This window comes from Zalophus californianus, chromosome 12, assembly GCF_009762305.2.
Source record: "Zalophus californianus isolate mZalCal1 chromosome 12, mZalCal1.pri.v2, whole genome shotgun sequence".
NCBI lineage: Eukaryota > Metazoa > Chordata > Mammalia > Carnivora > Otariidae > Zalophus > Zalophus californianus.
The window spans coordinates 106,262,736-106,286,016 of NC_045606.1; the positions used below are offsets into that span (position 1 = coordinate 106,262,736).

The 23,281-nt window shown below is 49.9% G+C and overlaps 1 protein-coding gene across 4 annotated transcripts in view; it reads right to left on the reverse strand.

Annotated features, from left to right (window-relative positions):
* Nucleotides 1-23,281, reverse strand: part of PTPRN2 (protein tyrosine phosphatase receptor type N2) — an 809,200-nt gene that overhangs the window by 559,981 nt on the left and 225,938 nt on the right. For all 4 annotated transcript variants that reach the window (XM_035723337.1, XM_027574319.2, XM_035723336.1 and 1 more), the window contains exon 3: nt 21,971-22,084. In XM_035723337.1, coding sequence (XP_035579230.1) covers nt 21,971-22,084 — 114 coding nt within the window. The remainder of the gene's footprint in view (nt 1-21,970; nt 22,085-23,281) is intronic.

Genomic DNA, 23,281 nt, shown 5'->3' on the forward strand with positions numbered 1-23,281 from the left:
CGCCTCCTTCCCAGCGGTGGTGACGCAGCATCCAACCAGCTCCCTGCTCACCTGGCAGAGGAAGAGAAGGGAAGGGTTTTAAATGCTTCAACCCAGGCCACAGTTAGGACCAAAAGGCCCCCCGCAATCAGGAGGTCACTCCCCCTTAGCCCGTTGCCGGGACTGGCCTGTTACAAGAAGCTGGGACCGTGAGCCAGGCACACTGTGGCAGTTAGTCAACGTTACCCGAAAAATGAAAGATTCGACTGCCCAACTGGCATTCGCGGAGAAGGTCACGGAATTGTTGCGAGCTCTTCCAAGGACTCTTTCTTCTTTTTATGTTTAGGGCACAGATTGATCCTTGATCTTCGATCTTTTTTTTTTTTTTTTTTTTGATCTTCGATCTTTACCTTTGCTTTCTCTGGTTAAATTTGTAGAAAGGAAGCCTACTGCCCTTTGCTTCCCTTCCATCCTCCTAACTATTTTGCCTGAAGAGATGTTGGCAGGTACAATTGCTGTTTCCACTCAGAAAGACCAAATCAGCATACTCTGAAAAGGTCAGAGCTCGCCAGAGCCCCCAGGCTGCCATGCAGAATTGCCCTTAACAAATGATCCAGGAAAGGGAGCTCAGCCCTCGGCTTCTCCCTGGGGGGTGGTCCTTCTTGCTACTGCAATTTACTAATCAGAGCTGCTCAGCAAAACCAGCCACAGACTCCCCGTGCTCTGGCAGCATCACCAACCCTGCCAGGAAGCGGGGAAAGTCAACAGAGTAAGGGTCACTGGTGAGCAGAGGGCGTCACGCTGTCTTCTCTCAGGGCGTCACAGGTGGCCGGGAAGAAGGACACAAACAGACCCAAGGAAGTGTGCGCTCCGCAGTCCCAGTCCTCGCTTGGAGACTCGGGGCGGACGTGCAGCCTCCAGGATGCAGCTCACAACTCGGAAATGGCGCATAGAGGAAGCATTCTGCATTCGGTTTTGCCACTCACAGAGATTCGACACCGGGCACCCCACTCCATCCTCGGCTGTGCCTGTGCAGGGCACGTACATATCAAAAACGTGTGCTAGTTTATCATCACTCACTTTTCTTCCAACTGTCTCTATCTCATGGCATTGTATTCATTTTTTAAACTTCTCACATGTGGGGGATTCTGTCGTTAACTTCATATGAAGGTAGGAGAGGAAGCAGGACCAAATATTTGCTGTCAGTAGAATCCGAGGTCTGAGAAGGTTGAGACTCACTGCAGGAGCCCATGTGACATGGTCAGGGGACTCTGAAGCGGCTGTGGACTTGAGCCTTGAAGCGCTCAGGCCAAGGGGCAAGGAGGGGCCTTCAGATCTGGCAAAGGATCCCAGGCAACAGAAGGAAGACCGTGCAAGAGAGCCCTGAGTCCCTGTGGGGTCCTGCGGCCTGTGCGACTGGGAGGGGCAGGGCCCATGACCCAGTCCACATATACAAGGGAGCTGCTGCCCAGGAAGTCCCGGATTGGCCCCCGAAAAAGACAGAGACGTGTGTAACCATGGCCAGCCTTTCATGTCTGTGTCTTTGGCTGCAGGTATCCATGGTTCCAACAGAAAATAAATATGGAAAGGCAGTAACCACACTCAAGTTTCAATTACTACCCAGGGCGGTAGGAAGAAGTCATGCATAGTTAAAATGACTAATTTGCAAGGGGAATAAAGCACATTCCCAGATAGACCAAGTCATTTCATTTCTGAAGAATTTAGTCAGAATATTTATTTGCTACTTGACAAAAGAGATGACAGATTTCATCAGGGATAAGATCCCCTCCTCGGGTAGACAAAGACAGTCTCCAGGCTGCTTTTCACATGCAAATCCACCGTGATTAGGTTAACTCTTCGGGCACAGCCAGAGTCTCTCTCCATCCTCCCCCAGCACACCTGCCCACCGAGGAGGGGGTTTGGAAAGCTAAGGGAGGAAGCGATGAAGGAGAACCAGTGCAGCACTGGTGTCCGGCCACTGTCCCTCCCCGCCTCACTGCCGCTCCAGCCCTGGCCACCAGCGAGGGCCACCTGCTGCCCTGGCCGGCTTACTGCGAACGGGCACCACAGGCACAGCCAGACGCCCTTCCTGGATGCTGGCCCGAGTGCCAGCCCAGTTCCCGACCCCTTCACAAGACCCAGCCCCTGAGCATGACTCTGAGCAAGCCGAGAGAGGGGTGGCTTTGCGGGGAAGGCCTGTGTCCACAGGCAGCACGGGACGCGCCCCTTGAGTGAAGTGTCAGCCTGGATCAGCTCTTTATTTTCACTGTGCTGCCAAGATGGGGTTATTTTGCTCTCCCCCCCAATACCCTACCCAGCAAATTTTACCGAACAAAGTGCCTGGAAAAAAGCACCAAACGGTACAACCAGAGGCACCCCTTGAATAAGGGCATCACCCAGAAAATGCACTAAATTAGGATTTAATTGCTAGAAATTACTTTCAATTACTAAAAATTACGACAAATTACTTGTTGAATAGACACATTCTTTCACCACCATTAATAATTTAAAATTGCTAATTGTGTGTAATTGTGAGTAATTTTTGTTCTTTGGTGAGAGGCAAGGTGCTGCTTTACAGGAGCTGCTTAGCCAGGGCTGCCCCCCTCCCCACGCCTCAGCACTGCCATGTGCACAGCCTCCAGCTAGACCACCCAGGACAGAAGACAGCCTTTGGGCTCAGGCAGGGGCGGGGGCGGGGGGGGGGGGGGTGGACAGCCTCATGCTGCCGAGAGACAGGACCTACCCTGCAGAATAGGGCACACGGGCACCAGTCCATCTGCTGTTCTGAGAAGAGCAAATCTGGGTTTTCAATTAAATCCAGAGTCCCCAGAAAATACTACCCTGCTTGTCGGCATCCCCCTCACCTTAAAATCCCAGAACCAGCCTTCTGTTCGTGTTACCCTTGCACTTGGACCCGCCACCACCCTGAAGAAGTTGAAAGGGTGCCGACCAACCGTCCCCAAGTGCACCTCCGCTCTTCCCTCTCCATCTGTGGCTTTCCGCCTTCCCTAGGGTTCTTTTCCACCTTCAAAACCCTCCCACCCTTGAAGGCACACCTCCTTCCTGGATGCCTCCCTGACCGACATGCCCTAGGAGACCCTCCCCAAGGCCTGGTTCCCCTTCCATGCTGGTCCCCAGTGCACAGCAGCCTCAGGACCTTTCCTCCTATCTACCTGGCCCCTTTGGTCACAGGGCAGCTTCCAAAGTAAGCCCAGAGCTCCAGGGACTCGATGCATGGAGTGTTTGATCTGGGAGTCGAGATGCCCTTGGCCACGGAGTCTTTCTGTGAGACCAGAGTCAGCACGGAGCTGTGGCGGGGGCTCACACGCCTGCTGCCCAGCTTGACCCTTTGAGTCCCCCAAGTAAGGGTCAGAGCAAACCTCCATAGCAGCCCCAACCTCCTCGTGGAGATGTGCACACACATGCACAGGAAGGCATTCTCAGGTCCCGAAGCGAAACCTCCTGCAGGCATTGGGATAACAGGGAAGGTGCATCTTTACGCGCAGTGATTTGATTTATGTTTGCTTTAAAGACAAGGTGTCAAGGAGGTGGGGCTATGGCTTTGAAAAAGCGCCCTCCAGGCCTGCCTCTGATACCCATTTGGCTCCTGGGACTTGAGCTGTGCAGGAATAGCCTGGAATGGTGAGAAGTCAGAGCCTTTGACCACTGGATGGGGCCACTGCGTAATGAACGTGTCCTGGGTCAGGGACGCAGTGGGCCTGGACGTGCGTCTGTCCTCCAGGAACAGCCTGAATCTGCAAGCCTTGCACCTCCCATCTGAGGGGATCGATCTGGTAGATGCTGCATGGGACACCAGCAAGAGGGGTGCGGGTGATGGTGTGACAGGGACGTGATCCGGGCTGTCCCAACTTTCACCTCGACAGAGCAGGCCCCTGGGCGGCTCAGAAACACCACCTTGTGACACCCTCGGGTGACCTCCCATGACGGAGATGGCCAGTGCTGAAGCCAGCACCACCCGGGCAAGCAGCACTGTCCCCACGCGTTACTCCTCCAACAGCCCCACCTTGTCCCAAATGTCCTGTCTCCAAAACTGAATTGGCAAAAAGAAAACACAAAACGTTCCCTCCTCCTTCCCCTTCCCAGTGTCCTGCCCTGGCTGGCACCCACGCGTCCTCCCCTCGCGACCTGTCGGGGAGAGGAGTGCCCACGGCTTTAGCACACGTTCTGTCCAGGCCCTAACAGGGGGGCGCGCACAGCTGCGGCCACGCCTCAGCGCAGAGCCCGAGAGAAGCGCCGTCAACTCCCCCCACCCCCCGCCCTGCATCACCTGGTGCTCAGCACCGCGCAGGCCCTGGACGGTGTCCCGCCCACAGCATTTCTCACAGAGGGAGAACCACCTGTGTGAGAACAGGTTTGTTCTTACGCTTGCCCTAAATGTTCAGCAAAATGAAAGGAGCTTGCATCTTTGCCTGGGTGTTACCTGGAGAGCGATGTGTGTCAGATTCGGAGGCCTCACCCTGCACGATGTACTGAGGCAGCCGGAGGAGGTCCCGGGGAGGGGGGGGACCGCCCACACCCGCTCCTGCAGCCTCCCCAGGTGATCATTCCAGGAAGACGTGGGGATATCCTTCCAGAACGCCACTTCTCACAAATAAAACAGTGGAAACTGAAGGCAGGAACCACTAGCCTCCTACAGGGTGACCTCCTATCTCAGTCCTTTAGTGTGGGTGTGAAGGTCAAATCACACCATCAAAAAATAATCAATGTGATCAATAACCAATACCGTGCCATTCACTTCCTGATTTGAACTGGCACATGAGCTTGACCTCACTGAGTGTACCTGGCTACACAAACCTCGGTGTGACCTGACCGTTCCACAGCGGCTCTTGAACTGCCCAAAATCCTAGAAAACAATTTGTTCTCAGACAGCTAAACTTGTATAAGGCTTTGTCCCATCCTTTCTCTACAGACTGCATAAATATACACTTGCCATTCCACACCTAGAACATCACAGACCCTAAATCTGCGCCCCCATGCATCTGTTCCTGACACAGGGACCCAGCCAGAAGCTGGAGCTCTCTGCATGCAGAAGCCCAAGCTCAGGGAGGCAGCACGCTCTTAAAAATTTGCCAAGTGACAGCTAAAGAACACCGCTGCTCAGAAGGAGGGGGAGGGATGCCGTCAGAGGCCCCATGTGGAACAGGGTCCCGCCGGCCCTGCTGCGTTCCAACAATCTGCTGAGCACGCGGCAGGAAGGAGAGGGCAAGAGAGAGCTGCAGGTGCCTCCCAGCTTCCGCCCTCCACCTGGAGATTCAAGATAATCTCGTAACCCTGAAGACTCCAGTCTTTACACACAAACCATCTTTATGTATTTAATTGGCCCTCTCTGGGGAATGTTTTTTGAAACTCGGTCTTTGAAGGCCTTTCATTATGGTATTGAGATAAAGGGAGAAAGAGCAGGGTTTTATAGAGAGAACAGAGCATGGAATGACGAAGGAGGAAGAGCCGTGAAGGGTGCCCACACTGAGGCTCAGACGTGAACTTTGGTTTTTTCCACCGCGCTAGATTCTCCGAGCCAGTTCATTAACTTCACAAGAGAAAAATCACACCACCTCTTTCTTTCTGAGGACTATATTATCAAATTTTAAATTTTCCCAAACGTTGAACAATGGAAGAAGTGTTTTTGCAGAGTTTAACTACCAAGTTCGAATTAGAAGAAGAAACGCCTACCGGGGGTGAGCGGGAAAGCAGACAGAGCGAGCCTGCTGTCGTGCAGCGGGCGCCTGCCGGACCCCCGAGGGACTGCCTGGAACCAGACACAGCGGCGCTCACAGATGCTGACCGTTACTCTTCATCACACCTGGTAAACGGTTCTGTGGTTTGGAAGCACACAGGACGTTAGAGTGGTACGTGTTCCCAAACACTGAGGTCCAGTAAGAATACTGGAGTGCACGCGTAAGGTTTTTTCACTGAGAACGGAGTCACCCAAAACCTGGAGGTCGGGCACAGCCGTGTGCACAGAAGTACAACAAGAGCAGCACAGTGACGCACCCCCATCCCCTACGATCTTCCCGACAACCATGAAAGTCTAATTTTCAACTCTCCTGCTCTGACAGAGTAAGGAACAGATCCAGGCTGGGGAGGGGGCCCAGGGAGGGGACACACGGAGCCCGGCTCCCCTGACACGGGAGCACTGGCCCTTCGTCCCTCCACGTGCTACCAAAGAACACAGGCACCAAGACGACCACGCGGCCTGGGCAGCATGTCCTTCAGGGGCTGTGCCCCCAACTCTCGGCTCCTGACAAAGACAGTTCTCCATAAAGGCTTTTGAGTCAATAACGTATAAAACCAGAGTAAATCCTAGTTTTCTTGAGACTTTAAAGGTCTCAGGTGGCCCCCATCTCTGCTAGTGGGAGAAATGGGCAGAGGCCATTTCTCCACACTAGGGCTCCCAGCTCAAAACCCAGCCACCATCACCCAGACTTTGTGGCCTTCTGGAAACTCCCCTCTTGTAAGAAACCCGTCTAGGGTGAGGGTTTCCTCTGTGGATAAGGTTAAGGGGATGCTGTGTTCTAAGAAGGGGTTCTGGCCTTTGATTAGGGAGGCCAGGCCATGAGTAAGGTCTGATAGAGCCTGTGACTACAGTCCCCGTCATTAATAACCCAAGCACCCTCAGGACTGGCTCCGTCTTTGTGGAGAGCAGTGAAACAGAAGAAAGTAGACATCCACCCAAGAAAGCTTTGGGATACATTTTCTGCTGTTTCTAAACAAATTCTCACCCAGCATCATAAGCTCATAATCCTAAAAACAAACCAAGTAACCAGTCTTTTTCTATTGTCTTGGGAAAAGTGACTTACTTACCAAAAGTAAGAGGAAAAAGGTATATTTGTATTTGAAATCTAGGGTGAAGCAGACATCTTTGAGGATACAACATGGGGCTTCAGAGTGAGCAAGAGAGTTATCACCGAGCTGTGGGGCAGAGAGCAGATTTCGGGGGGAGGGTAGAGACCAAAAGCCTTGGGCAATGTATGATGACTTCCTAAAGCTCACCAGCCACATTTGTAAAGCTGAGATAATTATGCTTATTTTAGGAAATATTTTGCGTATTAAGTGAGATGACACGTGGCTAACTCAGCAACCGAACACAGCTTATTGGCCTCTTTCTCGTCTTCTGTAACCTCCTACAGCAGGGCCTTCACGTCTCAGACGGAAAATACACTGAAATACAGAAAACGGGGACGCGCACTCCTCCGGAGGGTATATTGAACTGTATATATGAAAGAAACCATATTGGCACATGTAATTTATGATTTCATCTTCATCAACAAGAAGACACCAAGCAAGCATCTTAGTTGTGGATGCTGCCTAGCATCCGTAAACAGGAAAGCGAGTCCCCGTTTCAGGTGATTAACAGATCATCCCAAGCTGGCCACCCAGACTCCGAGGCAAGAGGACAAAAATGGGTGAGTGGGCATCAGCTTCCAGCTCACCTCTGCCCCCAGCAAGCACTCCGGGACTCATCGGCAGTGCTGAGACACACATGGTGGCCCATCACCACAGTCTCCCTGGCCACACAAAGCCCAGCTCATCACCGGACAATCTCCCTGATGCCCAGAAAAGCAGAGTCGGTGAGAAACTTGGACCAAAATGCACTCCAAGCACCCACCTAGGATGGTCTGCATCTTTGATTCCATGTCTCAGAGAAGCAACACTAAAATGGCCTACTGTATACAATGGCATTTTCTGCAAAATGATTGTGTTCTGCTATTAAACATTTTTTACTTTAAAGAAATGAAAAGCAGGTCATATGTTAATCAACTACATGTTTAAAATATGCTTTAAAGAGATGATCCAAGATGTATTTTGAGGTCATTATATTTCCACTGGACATTCCCGGACTCTCCCCAGTACACGGACACACATGTACATGCATTTATTGGTGTTCATGGGCATGTCCAATATATGTTGTTCATGTGTGCGATCCACATTGAAGCTGAACCCACATGACTCAGTACTGGCTACTTTTTGTTGTTGTTGTTGTTTAAGATTTTATTTATTTATTTTAGAGAGAGAGAGAAAGAAAGCACGAGGGGGGTGAGGGGCAGAGGAAGCAGAGTGAGAATCTCAAGCAGACTACCCAGTGCACCACAACAGGTCACGACCTGAGCCTGAATCAAGAGTCGGACACTCAACCCACTGACCCACCCAGGCGCCCCAGTACTGGCTGCATTTTAAAAGAGTAATAATAACATCAAACAGCCAGCCCACAATGTTTAGCACTTCTTACACATCTCCCTAACTCCGTAGGTAATGATCCCCACTGTGCTGCTGAGAACCCCGGAGCTCGGCCGGCTGCACAGATCCCACCCAATGTCACACTGGCAGCAAATGCAGGGACTTGACTCAGGGCCCACGGCCCTGATCACTACACCACAGAGCCTGGAAAGCATTACCAACTATCCATGCATTTCCTCATGACCACATGGGAGAACTTGTAGCTCACAGCTGCATTTCTCAGGCTTGTAGACCTTTCTCTCCCTGCCCCTCATCTCAATCCCCCAAGGACTACTACCCCCTACACCCCCTCCACGTTCACTTAGTCCCTGTCTGCACACGTTGTCACCACGCAGCCTTCCGTGCCTGCATGCTGGCCTTACCCCTCACTAATAACCAAAGGGGTGACAACACCGTCCCAACCAGCACTAGCCATCTCAGTAAATGCTCGCCCTGTTTTCAGTTTTGTTCACTTCTGTTTTGGTTTTTAGCATTTGGACCTGGTCTTGTTTGCTCTCAGCTGAAAAGGTAGGCCATCCCGAGTGTCCCGGTGGGGCTCCCCCGCCTCCGCGCACAGCCCATCAGCACACCCCTGCCAGGGCTGTGTGGGGAGTCTCCTGCTGGGTCAACGTGCCCACAATGAAGGGACAGGAGGATGCGCCAGGGCTGCGGTGAAAAAGAGACGCCAGGGGCCAAGCATCACTTGTTAATGAAGGTGGCAAGGGCTGATTGCCACACACCCCCCGGAGACAAGGGGCAAGCCCCATCGGCTCCTAGCCCTCGCTACAGGCCCCACACGAAGCAGAGGTGAGTCTCACGCCCCTCCACCGTGCAGAGCCAGGTCTGACAGCCGGGCCCCCCGGCGAGCCCTGCACGCGCTGGTAGGTGGGCCTGGCCCGTCCTTCCACCCTCCGAACCCCTCCCCAAGAGTGGGCGGCAGCTCTTCTCCTCGTGTGGCCTGTCATCGCTCCCCCACACACCACAATGGTCCCTGTGCGCAGCTACAGATGTGAAGAGGGCCTCCACGTCCCTGTCGGTGTGAGCAGAATGCGGACACCCACCTCCGCAACAGGGCACTCGCTCCACATCTTGCTTCTTGTCTGTGCACAGCACTGGTCCTCGGGCAGTGGAGACAGTGAAGAACACCCAGCTTCGAGCCGGGAGTTACAGCCAATGCTGGGCTGGACCCACCATGGCCTCTGAAGGGCATGAGTAACTCACCTTTGAGGCCGTGGGGTCAGCCTACGGGGCTGTCTGCTCCATAAGGCGAGTCACGCAGAAGCAATTCCTAGTGTTCAGGGAAACCGTGAGCACAAACGTGCATTCATGACAATCAGGAAAACGCACTTTGGCCTTAAATGTTGTATCTAGTGAGCACTGGCCCTCTGCCCAGTGGAGCGCCGCACCATTCTGTTACTAATAAGAGAATGTCCAAGATAATCCATCGCTACGTCCGGTAACAGCGGGAACGTTCCTTAAATGGTGGCTGAGGATGTGGGAATACCTGTGAAGTATCTGGGGAAAGGGGTGTCCGATTCCTAAAGAAGCTGAAGGATAAAATGTGGGACTTTTGGCCAGGAGAAGGGACTTGCTGAACCAGGAGCAAGAAGCATCTCCATTCCAAGGGGAGGTGGGGGTGTTCAGTGCCACGAGGCAAGAGAAAGGCCCGTCCCCATTCTGTTCCATTTGCCTGTACCAGCTTCCATTTATATGGCATTCTAGAATTCTCTAACTGCATCACCAGTGTCAGCCCACTGATCTGCACAACGACTTTCCTTGGCGGGCATCTAGCTCTGTTACTAGGTATTACTGATGACTGTCTTATGCTTGAGGATTTTAGATAAAGTCGCAGTACAGAACTGCACTTACTCCATTGGTGTGTGTGCGTTTTTCTTTTGTTTTGTTTCTCTTTCGAAGGTCTAGGAGCCCCTCTGCCCTTAGTTTTGGTGAACAAACTAATTTTTTAGTTTTGGTTGGTTTCTAATGTTTTGCCAAAGGTGTTTCTCCACCTGCCTTTTGTCTTGAAACATGAGATTCACAGAGTGTTCTGTGGTGAGAACACCACCCAGAACAGCCGAGCGTGTCGGTACCTCGCTGCCTGGCACGCGGCTCCTGGTCCGCAACCTGCAGAGGATGGACGCGGCACTGAGAAACCCTCTGCTTGCACCAGTGTTCCTGCACGCTGTCATTCACCTCCTGACTTCAGATAAAAGTGACTTCATGTAGCTTTGACACTTACTCATAGACCAGCTAACACCCCCAGAACCCTACAAAATCACAAGGAAGTTTAACTCAAGAGAGAGATGAAAGAGGGAGAGAAAGCAGAGCAGGGTTAAAAACTATTTCCAAAATGAGAGGTCCAGAATCCATTTGTAATTATCTGCCCACCTGAGTCCAAAGGCTTTTATTTGATAAGACAGATAATACACAAGCCTGTAGCATGAATTATTTCAAAGAATAGAAGATTGGCTCCATGACCTACATAGCTTTTAGTGAGGTTTAACACTAAATTACAGCCCATAAATTGGTGTTCCCCCCCTCACCTTCCTGCTTCTCTCAGAAATGCAGGGTGTTCTGTGCCTTCTGGGAAGCTCCCAGGTTTCCCAGGCCTCGGCTGCACTTCTGTGGGTACATCTAACTCTCCTGAGGAGGGAGGCTCTGTCGTGTCGGAAATGAAGTCTCCCTGAAACAGAGATGGTCCCCACTCCAGGGTGTTCTAAAGCAGATGCCAGTCTCCGGGGTGGTTTTTCCATTAATGCTCAACAGCACCCTCAATGAGCCTTTAGCTTTTCCAGTTTTAATAAGATAAGGTCTACCTAGCTTCATGCTTTAAAATTAAAAAGCAAAATATCTAGTTTGTATGAGAAAAAAATGCAAGCTTTTCCAGTGTCCAAAGTTAAGAAATCTACCTTTTAATTATAAGGACAATATATAGTTTGTCAGTTTTTCTTGATATCCAAGCATCTTCTAAAAGGCAAAAATTTGATTCTCAAATACATAGAAAGAATGACTGTGGTTTGCCCTCTAAGTGATAAGTAAGTCCTGGTTTTCATTTCTGCTCCCGTGTTTGTCGTAAGTCTTCCATGTAAATTGAAGGTTCACTCTGGTGTCAGCTAAGTGCATCCCAGCTCAGGAAGCAGAGCTCTGACTTCTGCCTCCATTCTGCTTTGAGAATCCATCATGTGATTGTCTGTCATCAGCTCCTGAAAGTGCACTGCAACATCAGAAATGCATCTGGGTGTCTGTACTTCTGAAACAAATAACGCAACATATTTTAAGAAAAAAGAAAAAGAAGAAGATAACAGGAGAGGAAGAATGAAGGGGAGTAAGTCAGAGGGGGAGACGGACCAGAGAGATGATGGACTCTGAAAAACAAACTGAGGGTTCTAGAGGGCAGGAGGTTAGGGGGATGGGTTAGCCTGCTGATGGGTATTAAAGAGGGCACATTCTGCATGGAGCACTGGGTGTTATGCACAAACAATGAATCATGGAACACTACATCAAAAACTAATGATGTAATATATGGTGATTAACATAACAATAAAAAAATAAAAAAATAAAAAAAAAAGAAATGCATCTGGGTGAGCCGCTGGAGGGGGGTCACGCAACAGGACAGGGAAGCGGGCTGACAGCGAGAACCGGGGGAGGACCTGGTGAGTGGGAGACTCCCACAGAGGAGAGGCAGGGGGAGAAGCTCAGCACTGGAGGGACACAGAGCTTGGCTCCTTCCATGTCCCTTGTGTGAGTCGCTTGCCTTACTGAGAACTGGGACTCGTGTGTCCACTGAACCCTGCCTCACTTTGCGCTTCACCACACTTCCACCATGACAAGGGGGATGCTGATACCTGGTGCTAGTTATCAGATCATCATCTTGCTAGCTTTCTTCAGCACACGATCAGATACCATGGTTGACGTGACACATGGTTACATCCATGAAAGATGAATTTGTGTCAGTTAGTCTACACCTTCTTGGCCCATCCGCTTGTCCCCAGCTGTGTGTACCCTTTGGAGGCTGCTGATGGGGCGGGCAGTGCGTGGGTGTGTGGGATGTGGGCACAGAGGCTCCGAGCCCCAGGCCCCCTGGTGTTCCTGGGAGGACGGCAGCTTCCTGGACATAGCGCTGAGCACCAGGCATGGGCAGGTGGACTGCAGGAGGACCCACTGAGTGTGGCCAGAAGCAACGTTCTGGAAGTCCTTGAAAATCACAGAAAATATGGGATTTTTACCCCCAAAGACATATATTTCCTAGTTATTCTGCTCCTCAAGAGACAACAGTGAAAACGCAGTGCACAGAGTAAGACTGGTTCTCTCACAATGGAGTTCTTAGAGGAATAGGCACGAACTATGTAGTTTCTGGTATCACAGCTCTGAAGAGCTAAGGAAAAATAAAGCTTAAAAAATCGATCATATTTTCTCTTCTAACCATAGGACTATTTTCTCTTCATTTCAGACTGATCAACATTTAGAAGTAGCTGCTAACTCTTCGGCTTTCACATGTTTGTCCTGGTGTCAATAATCTGGAAACCAATTCTGAAATGTACCAGGGGAGCTCTTTGTTCAAAGGAAATCTGCCAAGAATGCTTCAGGAAGGTAGAGAGGCCACCTTTGCAATGTGAATGACATCACTAGTCCATTTGTTTGATACCATATTTCCTTTTAGCTCAGCAACCCTCAGCCCACACAATATTGCAAGCTCACCTTGACTATTCTTTTACTTCTTTACAGAGAAAATGTTTGTCTTGGGAGGGGTTTTCATTTACTTAAGACCCCTCATTTCTCCTTTGATGGCAAAACCCACCAGCAAGGAGCGGTGCTTTAGAGCCAAGGAGATGTTACAAACAAATACGGACTTGCAAAGAAAATGTGGTTCTGGAGGATTCTTACCAAATAAGAAATGGTGGTCAGTGTTCAGTCACATGAAGGGTTTTGCAGAGTTTGGGCTGCTATGTGCATACACCCCACATGCCAGTGTTGAAAGTGACACATGCTCTAGTACCATGTGTTTGCAGGACTGAGGAGGGCTGCACCCTCGTCTGTACAGGCGGTGGGTCCTCTGTCTGAGGGAGCGTCACAAGAGGAGCTTGGGAACAGAACAGATTCCCCACTATGAATATACACAATGCTTACTGCATTTACAAAACCAACTTTCTGAAAATGTAGGTATATGACTTTTTAAATGATTAGGCTTATCCAAGTGTTCTATACCACTCGGAGTCACTCTTACTGGTTTATAGTTCTTTTTAATTGCCTTTTCACATTCCTTAGAGCAAAGTGATTGATGGTATTCTCCCGTGGTGTTTAGATTCAGCTCACCCCTAGTGACACTTCCTTCCCCATTGTCGTACACCTATTCCTTTTTATTATTGGTACTGGTCAAGCAGGGGTCTCTCCGCTTTATAAGTCTTGTCGAAGACCCCAGCTTTTTGTTTGTTTTCTCAATGTTTTCATTATTTCTTTATCTCTTTCTTGTTTTCTGCTCTTTCCTTCATTAGTTCCTTCTTTGTACTGTCTTCTGCTTGCTCTGTCAGCCTCTTTATTATTTAATAGATCATAAAGTGCTTCATGCACACAAACAGGAATAAAATAACCTAATAAACAGCCTGTACTCACCACTGTTTTCTGTAAGATGTAAAAGGCCACATTAGAGACCCTCCCTGCCTGCATCTCTCTCTTTGCCTCACCCCAGAGGAGACCACTGTCCTCACGTTGTACTCAGCGCCCTGCATCCCCCGTTCCATGTGGACCACACACGTGAGTTCTCCTAAACGGCCGACAGTAACTGTTTTCCTCTGTCACCTTCGCATAGTCTCAGGCTCTGCGCGTTCTATATGACCTCGCTTTATTTGCTCAACATGTTTGTGAGATGCAGACACGTTGATATGTGTGCCTCCAGTCTGTTGGCCTTGGTTACGTATAACGTTGAATCACGTCCTGGCTGATGGATGTTTAGGTAGGTTATTTCCACTGGTTTGCGTTGCCACAGACGTAGCAATGACGGTTACAGACCGAGCACTGATGTCTGGAGCACATAACTGGAAGTGGAGAGCTGTGATGTAGGACATTGACTTAATTATTTCTGTTGCCAAAACAGCTTCCAAAATGGTTGCGTCAGCTGTGTCTAAGACTTTCCAATTTGCCCTAGATTCTGGCCAATACTTGGGATTGTCAGATTCTTTCATTTTTGCCATCTTATAGTTAATGAAATAACCTCTTATGATTTTAACTTCCATTTTTCTGACTTCTAGTGAGGCTGAGCGGACTTCATTTCTTACTGATTTATGAGTGCTCTTTATGTTCTGGGCCTTGTGGTCCAGGTGCCGCTCTGGGACCCTCTCATGGCCTCTCCATCCCCCTTTACTCATCACTCACTCTCAGTGGCCCCTCCACCAGGTTCCCACCACGTGTGAATGTCCAAATGAACATAATGAAAACCCTGCGAAGGACAAGCATCAGCTCTGTGACTGTACGTGCCCTCCACGTGCACCTCCCCCACCCCACAGCATGAATCTGCCCGGAACTCGGCGTGGGGGCCTCAGCTGGACCTCAGAAAGAAGGAATGACTCCAACTTCCCGGGGCAGAGGTTGGGTTCTCGAACAAGAGAAGACAGGTTAGTAAGTGGAGGTTGACAGCAAGCAGAGAGACTGATCAAGGAGGAAAATGAAGAAGAAAGCCAACGCTCAGCTTGACCTGCTGCACAAAGTGACTGGGTGCAGAATGCGCGTATAACGCAGAGCCAGTACCTAGCTCCTCTGCAGACAGCCGTCAAGTCCGGCAATCACTCTGCCGATCCTGGTGTTCCATACCATTAGATGATTTCTTTTCATTCTCTTTCAAGGAATTATAAAACTGTGTTAGTTTTTTTTTTCAATATTGCTTTTTTGCTTTTGGTTTTGACATATAGCTCAATACAACAGGAGATTCTTGCCAGGAAATAAATCCATAGTTGTTTTCATGACAGCGAATTATGTGCCAACGAGTGACATTTAAATGCTGAATTTTAATGACTTGTCAGAAGAAGTGAAATGTATTTTTAAAAAATTTAATACATGAGAGAACCATGAGAAGAGTTCTTCTTGTAGGACACAAGAATGGTAAACAGAAAGTGAACATATTTTTTTCCTTGATGTATATATTTACATTGAAAAAGAAAATTGTACAATTAAATCCCATTTTCCTTTCCTTCTTCATGAGGAAGGCTCCCCAACGGCAGTGCAGGCAGCCATCAATGAGACTGGCAACCACATCACCAAACAGCAATCTTCATGTATAATACATACAACCTACTCTACTTCAAATGTGCCTACATAGGCAGTATGATTTTAAGGGATTCTGAAAAATCTCCCTTCCCCAAAACCATCTCATATCAGGCTAACCGAGTTCAGGAAACCAGCAGGATTAGAGATTGCTTCCTTAGAGTAAGACATAAACTCCCCAACCCCTCCAGGGTGTTATGTTTGAGCCTTTCATGACCAGAGTGAAAAAACCTAAAACATCCAAAGAAAATTTGAGAACGAGAGTAGAGAGCACTTACTGAAAAAAAATCAGAGAAAGAGTTCCAGATTACATGGTGCTGTTTGAAACAAGTGTTAGATGAGGGCTCACAGTGACGTGGGCACATGTATGTGTGAATGTATTTATACATGTGTGCACATGTATGTGACCATGTGTGCCCATACTGGTGTACATGTGTGTGGTAGCATGTGTACATGTGTGCATCTATCTGTGTGGATGTGTGGGTGTGCGTGTGTGCATGTGTGTGCCTTAGTACACGTATGCACATGTTTGTGCTCACATTGTGTACACGGATGTATGCATGTGTGAGTGCATATGTGTACATGTGTTGATGGGAGTGGAGGTGGTGACTGCCCACTGAGTGGCAGCCATACTGCATTTATACTAAGGCTTGTTGTAGGGCAAACATCAGGCAGGGCAGTCCAGAATCAACATTACCCGGCTTTAAATTCGTACTGGTTGGATTGACATGGCCCTTTCCCCGTACGTGGGCATGGGCCAGCTCATGAACCCTCAGATGCAGTTGTAGGAGCAGGGCTGAGACACAGCAAAGGGCCAAGAAGGACCAGCCCCTCCAGGGTCAGGGTTGTCTCCCATGCTTACTGAAGACACAGACTCCCAGGTCTTGCTCCATGGCCCTTGTCAGAACCACGGAATGGGCCCATGGATCTGCATTTTCCAAGTTCCAAGGATGAGTTTTCCCAGTCTGAGGAAACCCATAGCCCCAGGAAAGAGAGGTAACGGGTCAGGAGGCAGCCAGCAGCAGGAAAGCTGTCCTAGGGCAGAGCCGAGCTAGAAGGCTCAGCTGTCCATCCACAACAGTTGTGTTCTCTTCTCTGTGATACACCAGAGCTGACCCTCAGCCAAAGCCTGCAGCAGGCTGGGGACTCAACGAGGTGTAGCTCTGTGCATCATTTGGCTGGTGTGACTTCCTAGCTCCAAGAAGATGCCCCTTGTCTCCAAGAGCACGCACCAGAAACACAGGAGCAGTAAAAGCTAATCTCAAGGCTCACAAGCAGTCAGGAAGATCAGATGGTCTGCAGGGTGCGTGCCAAGGAGCAGGCATTGAGCAAGGTAGTAAAGAGAATGTGCCACCTCTGCCTCTCTCAGGGAGGCTGCCCTTGTCTGCTTCCAGAGTCAGGCCATGGCTGGGATGGGGCCAAGATGAAGCCAGGGGTGCCCGGTCACATGAAAGATCAGACCCAGACGGGGGCTCAGCATGGGGCAATATCAAAGTCAAAAATTATGATCATTTTGCCACCTGAAAGTGCTTTTCCTCTGTTTTTCTCTCCCTCCCAGGTCCCCTCAGAGAAAAGATAAGGACTCGGAATGAAGGGTGGGGAGGGGGCAGCAAGGGTCCTTCGGGAGTCAGTCTGTAGATCTAAGCAACAAGCACAGCCCAGAGTACCTTCCCCTGTCCTGTTCTGAAGCAGGGTTCCAACTCCTTATAAAGAGCAACTCAGACTTATGCCCATACTTCATATTCTCCAGCTGGATAATGATTTTCCCAAAGAACCATCATTAAACTGTGTAATAACTGCAGGCCTGACCCCAGAACCGGATCTTCACGTGGACCATGGGAAGTTTGGAGGCGAGTCTACCCCGAAGCCTTGTGGACCACGCATCTCCAAATGTGTTGGCCGAGGGAGGCAAGAAGCAGAGAAGAGGTTCCAGCCATCAGCCACCTGGGAGGTGAGTAGCAGAGAACTGGCCAGCACGAGCCTTCAGGGGCCTGAAGGGATGTACAAAAATCACTTCCAGAAATCTTCAGAACAGTGTGGTTCCCAGAAAAGCACAGTGATTCTCCCCACGAAGTTTCTTTTCAAACTAGACTATAAAACCCCACTTCACACCTACACCTCCAGTCTAATTGGGGTGTGACTTCCAAGCCACTAACAAAAAGAAAGAAATGCAATTTGCCATCACAAGTACAAGCTAATTGAGGGGTACATCCATGAGCCTGTCCGTCACTTTGACATGCCCTCTGTGACTAAGCAGCAAACAGCCACCAGCAGCAGAAACGCCCACCATCTCTAAGACAGAATCCCACACCCACCAGACGTCTCCCAGCTTCTGTGGGAGGTGCCAGGTGGCTCCCAAGAAACCTGTGCAGCCTGCTTCAGGACCAGCCAGAGGGAATCAACTTAGAACTGGGGAAGGGGGTCAGTTCTAGAGCAAGACAGATGTCACAGGGCAAGACTGGGTGACCTAGCGTAGGGCTGAGTGATCTAGGGCAAGACTGAGTGACCTAGGGCAGGGCTGGGTGACCTAACGCAAGACTGGGTGACCTAGGGCAGGAGGGGGGTGACCTAGGCTAAGACTGGGTGACCTAAGGCAGGATTAGGTGATCTAGGGCAGGACTGGGTGACCTAGGGCAGGGCTAGGTGACCTAGGGCAAGACTGGGTGACTTAGGGCAGGGCTGCATGACCTAGGACGGGGCTGAGTGACCTAGGGCAGGGCTGGGTGACCTAGGGCAGGGCTGGGTGACCTAGGGCAGGGCTCGGTGATCTAGGGCAGGACTGGGTGATCTAGATGGTCCACACTCACTGGATGAAGAAATTGAGTCTCAAAGAGGTTTAGTAACCCCTTACCCCTCCACATCCATGTCTGGAAGACAGTTTGGTGGTTTCTTATAAAACTAAACCTGCTCTTATCATATGAACCAGAAATGTACCCCTTGGTATTTAACCAAAAGAGCTGAAAACATGTCCACACAAAAAACTCCACAGAGATGTTTACAGCAGCTTTATTCACAACTGCCAAAACTTGGAAGCAGGCAAGATGCCCTCAAGTAGGTGAATGGATAAACAAATGGTCGTCCCTCCAGACAATGGAATGTTATTCAGTACTAAAAAGAAATGAGCTATGAACCATGAAAATGGAGGTACATGGAGGAACCTTAAATGCATATTACTAAGTGAAAGAAGCCAATCTGAAGAGGCCTTATATACTATATGATTCTAACTCCATGCCCTTCTGGATAGAGCAGAACTATGGAGACAGTAAAAAGACCAGTGGCTGGAGGGTTGGGGTGTGGGAAGAACAGGGGAGCACAGAAGCCTTTAGGGCAGTGAAACTACTCTGTATGATCCTATCATGATGGACACAGGTCAGTGCACATTTGTGCAAACCCATGGAGTGTGCAAAACAAAAAGTTAACCTTAATGTAAACTAAAACAATGTCCAGATTTGGCAATTTCCATCTCACAGACCAGAGCCCCATGAATGAAGGTGGAGGGTGGGGGCAAGTCCCCTGAAGGCTACACAAGCCAAAAATTTGTACTGTTATTATTTCTCCTAGCCTTTCCCCAAAGGGACCTACGGCCTCTGCTAGGATGACTGTGCACCAGGGAAGAGGAAATAATGACATTTTTCAGTGGTTACCAAACATTGACTCTGGACTGACACTAACACCGGGAAACTCAAAACGTCACTATGGTCCACCAGTCAGAGAGGGGCTTATAGGAATCAGGTTATCAGATTCATCCTGGGGGTATTTCCCCAGTTCCGGAACCCGTAACTGGAACAGACACACTCAGCAGTCAGCAGAACCCCCACACTTGTTCCCTAACTTGCAGAGCCAGGGTTATTCTGGTGGGAAAGGCCCTAGGACTGCCCCTTCTTACAAAACCATATACCGTATACCAAAAGCAGTTCTGCATCCCTGGAGGGGGTGATCAGTGGGAGATTAGTGCCACCATCAAGGATGTGAAGGATGCAGGGGTGGTGACTGATACCACACCCCATTCAATGCATCTAGTTGGCCTGTGCACAGGACAGGCGGATGGTGGAGAAGGGCAGCGGGTTATCATGAACTGACCCGGGGGTGAGTTACCCAGCTGCTTGCTGCTACAGCGAATGTGGTCTCCCTGATAGAGCCAGTGAACACAGCATGGGACCCACGGTGCAGCTACTAGTCCAGTGAGTGCATTCCCTACGCCCGAAGTAAAGATCACCAGAAGCGTCTGCTCTCACTGGGCAAGGCCAGCAATGCATCTTCCCTTTGCTGTCATGGGTCTCTCAATCCTCCAGCCCCCTGTCAGTATCTGGTCCTCAGGGGCCTTAATTAGCTCTCCTTTGCACAGGACATCATGCACGGGACATCAGTACATTTACAACATTAGGCTGATTGGACCTAATGAGCAGGAAGTAGCAACTATCCACATCTCTGGGTAAGATATTTGCACACCAAAGGATGTCAGTGGCAGACACGGATGATGGGGTTGCAGCCTTCGAAAGGCCCCTATAGGGCACCTGGGTGGCTCAGTCGGTTGAGCGGCTCAGGTCATGATCCCAGGGTCCTGGGATCGAGCCCTGCATTGGGCTCCCTGCTCAGCAGGAAGCCTGCTTCCCCCTCTCCCACTCCCCCTGCTTGTGTTCCCTCTCTCGCTGTCTCCCTCTGTCAAGTAAATAAATAAGGTCTTTTAAAAAAAAAGAAAAGAAAGGCCCCTACAGGTGAACTACAGAGCAGACCCTCAGGATTTCGGAGCAAACCATGACGTCCTCTGCAGACAGCTACTCTCCTTTCAAGAAACTGCTTCCGGCCTGCTACTATACCTTGGTCAAGAACGAACGCTCGACCATGGTCCTCCAAGCTACCACCCGACGTGGCTATCATGAACTAAATGTTGTAGGGCCACAGGCGTTTTGCAGCTCGCGCACATCGTTGCCCCCCTGCCCACTCACTCTGACCTGCAGCAGCGGCCCTGCTCCCCCAAGGCCCCATTCAGCCTCCCCAGCCTCTGGGAACTGTGTCTTCAGCTCCCTGATGAGGGCCCGGCTTCTGCAGGACACCTCACCCCCAAGGTCAAGGCCCCCAGAACAGTCATGGACTGTCCCTGTCCTTGACCTCCAACCTCACACCCACCGTCCCTCCCCACTGTCTCCCTGCAGATTCAGGCCCCACGAACAGCAGCTTGGTGGGGACACTCCATCATCTGCCACAGCTGTACACAGCCAAACCCCTGTAACTGACCGTGTACGTGGTCTGCTTCCCTGACTGAACCCCAGGACAGCTGGTGCTCCAGGGGGAGAGGGTGCCACAGTCCAGTGACTTCGAGTGAATGAACAAACATAATTCTTTTTTTAAAAAGATTTTATTTGAGAGAGAATGAGCAAGAGAGAGAGCACGAGCAGGGGGAGGGGCAGAGGGAGAAGCCGACTCCCCGCTGAGCCTGACGCAGGGCTCGCTCTCAGGACCCCGGGATCATGACCTGAGTCGAAGGCAGAGGCTTAACCGACTGAGTCACCCAGGCGCCCCTGAATTAACACAATTCTTTCCTGCAGAACTTTCTGGTGTGTTAGCCAGCCAGTGTACATTATGAACATTCAAAAGGAGGAACAGAGCAAGTACAGTTTCCCAAACTTACTGGACCACAGACCTTCTTTTCTTTATGGAGCCACTGATAAGCCCTGTAGGATTTGATGAAGAAAGAATGTAGGGGCTCTCTTGGTCCCTCACTTCCGGGCCTGGGCCCCCAGCAGGGACATTCAGGTACTGACCGTGCAATTCCACTCCCAAGAACTTCACCCCCAACCCTCACCCAACACCATGGCGATGTTTGCAAGTCAGCTCCTGTCCAGACTCTAAGGGTACAAGGAAATAGGGCTTCACCCCAGCAGGAAGAACAGGTCACAGTAATGCTAAGCATGCTGACGTAGCTTCCCCTCCATCGTAAAAATTATATACATGATATTAATTACATATATGACAATTATACATAATAATCTTCAAATTATTGTAATTTATAAAATTATCTTCTTAGCACCCCTGTGAAGTAAACAGATAACAGCAATCTCCTGTGACAGAACTGTATAACAGAAACTTGCATAATGACAGTATGTAGAGGCAAACTGATATTCTGGAGGCCGGTCGGCCACTGGGTTGGATGTGGTCAGGTGGGCTTGAGCAGGCTGCCCAGAGGCCTCCTGGTGCCCGCCCGGCCACTCCGCAGGTCTTTTGGACTCTCTGAAGCAGGGACGAAACTGCTGTGGCTCCCGCACATGCAGAGGCAAGCCAGGGCCACGTCCAACGCACGAAGGAAACGCCCACCGAACATTCCATGATGAACAAGCCTCCTTGCTCCCAGTCTGCTTCTCTCTATTGCAACACTGGCCGATTTCGCCCTTTTCTAATTCCTTGCCACCTAAGAGGCCCACGGTTTCCAAGGAGCACTGAGTACAATCACAGCCAACAGAAGTGTGCCAGTCTCAGGACACAGTTTTGGGCCAAGCCCGCCTACCTGTACGGGAGAGCTTCTGCAAGGTGGCGGTCAGGTGCTGCAGAACCAGCGGTGACACTTCATAGCGGTCTATGTCTATCACTGGAACCTTCTGGCACCTTCCAAACACTCCATCTGTGGGGAAAGGGAGGCAGAGAAGAAAGAGAAAGTGACATTTCGTTTTCAGAGAGAAGAAAGGTATTAAACACATCCTTGCAATATATTCTAATTATGCACCATGCTGAGGCTTTGGAACATGGCTTGAGAAAGTCATCAAAACGCTATCAGAATTCAGAAGCACTTGGAAAGTAATGGTTTATTTAAATAAAAGAGCATCATGGAAAACACAATTGCAAAGGTATAGAGAAAAGGACGTGAATGCAGTCGTTTGCGTTTTCGATTCTATTTCACATCCGTTGCCCCCTCGCCTCCCCCACCTCTCACTTTTTATAATTTCCTGCCCGTGGCTTTCACCTTTCTGATGTGAAGCTTTGCTTCTGACAGTCCCGTGACCAAAAAAAATCAATAACATTCAGGGCCAGTTTTCCAGATGAGAAACAGAACACCCAAGAAATATAAATATTAATTTGCAGAAGCCATGAGGACTGTGGAAGCGTCTGCCACGCAGGTGCCGTGTTGGAGGGGGCTGGCAAACGGGGGGCAGACCCAGGAATGGCAACAAGGCCCATTTCAAGGGGAGCTTTCGGCAATGTGGCAAAGGAGAGGTGCTCCCGGAACAGGAGACATGAGCAGGGACCAATTTATCTAGCTCTGTTCCATTTGTCTAAAATGACAGACTCTGCTCATCATCTTTTCAAACCACACCTTCTAATTAATTTAGGCCCCAATTAGTCTTTATTCGGCAAATTGTTCACTTTGAAATAAGCTTCCTGTAGGGGGTTCAAACATCCAAATTACTGTCTTTCGTACACACAAAAGACTAATTCAAGGGCCAGTGTGTGATACACAGGGCGGCCATCTGCAGTTTCAGGCCCGGACGGAAAGGGGAAGCACTTCTTTATTGTTCACGATGGGCTCATTGCACGAAGTGTAGCTGAAGAAAGCCATTCAAATGCAACAAGTTTAATTAGCAGAAACACATTTGCCCAGTGCCAGGCTGACTCAGTAATTACTGGTCTGATATTACATATGTGCTTCAGACGGACGGTGCTGTGTGATTAGCAGAAAATCTTCTTAAGTATCGAAAGGATATCGTGAATTTCTACGAGACTCTGCAAAGCTCACAGGATCTGGGAAGACAACCTGCACAGCCGAAGTCAACCTTCTGCCGGCCATCGCCACCACACTGGGCTCCGTGGCACTCTGTCTGAG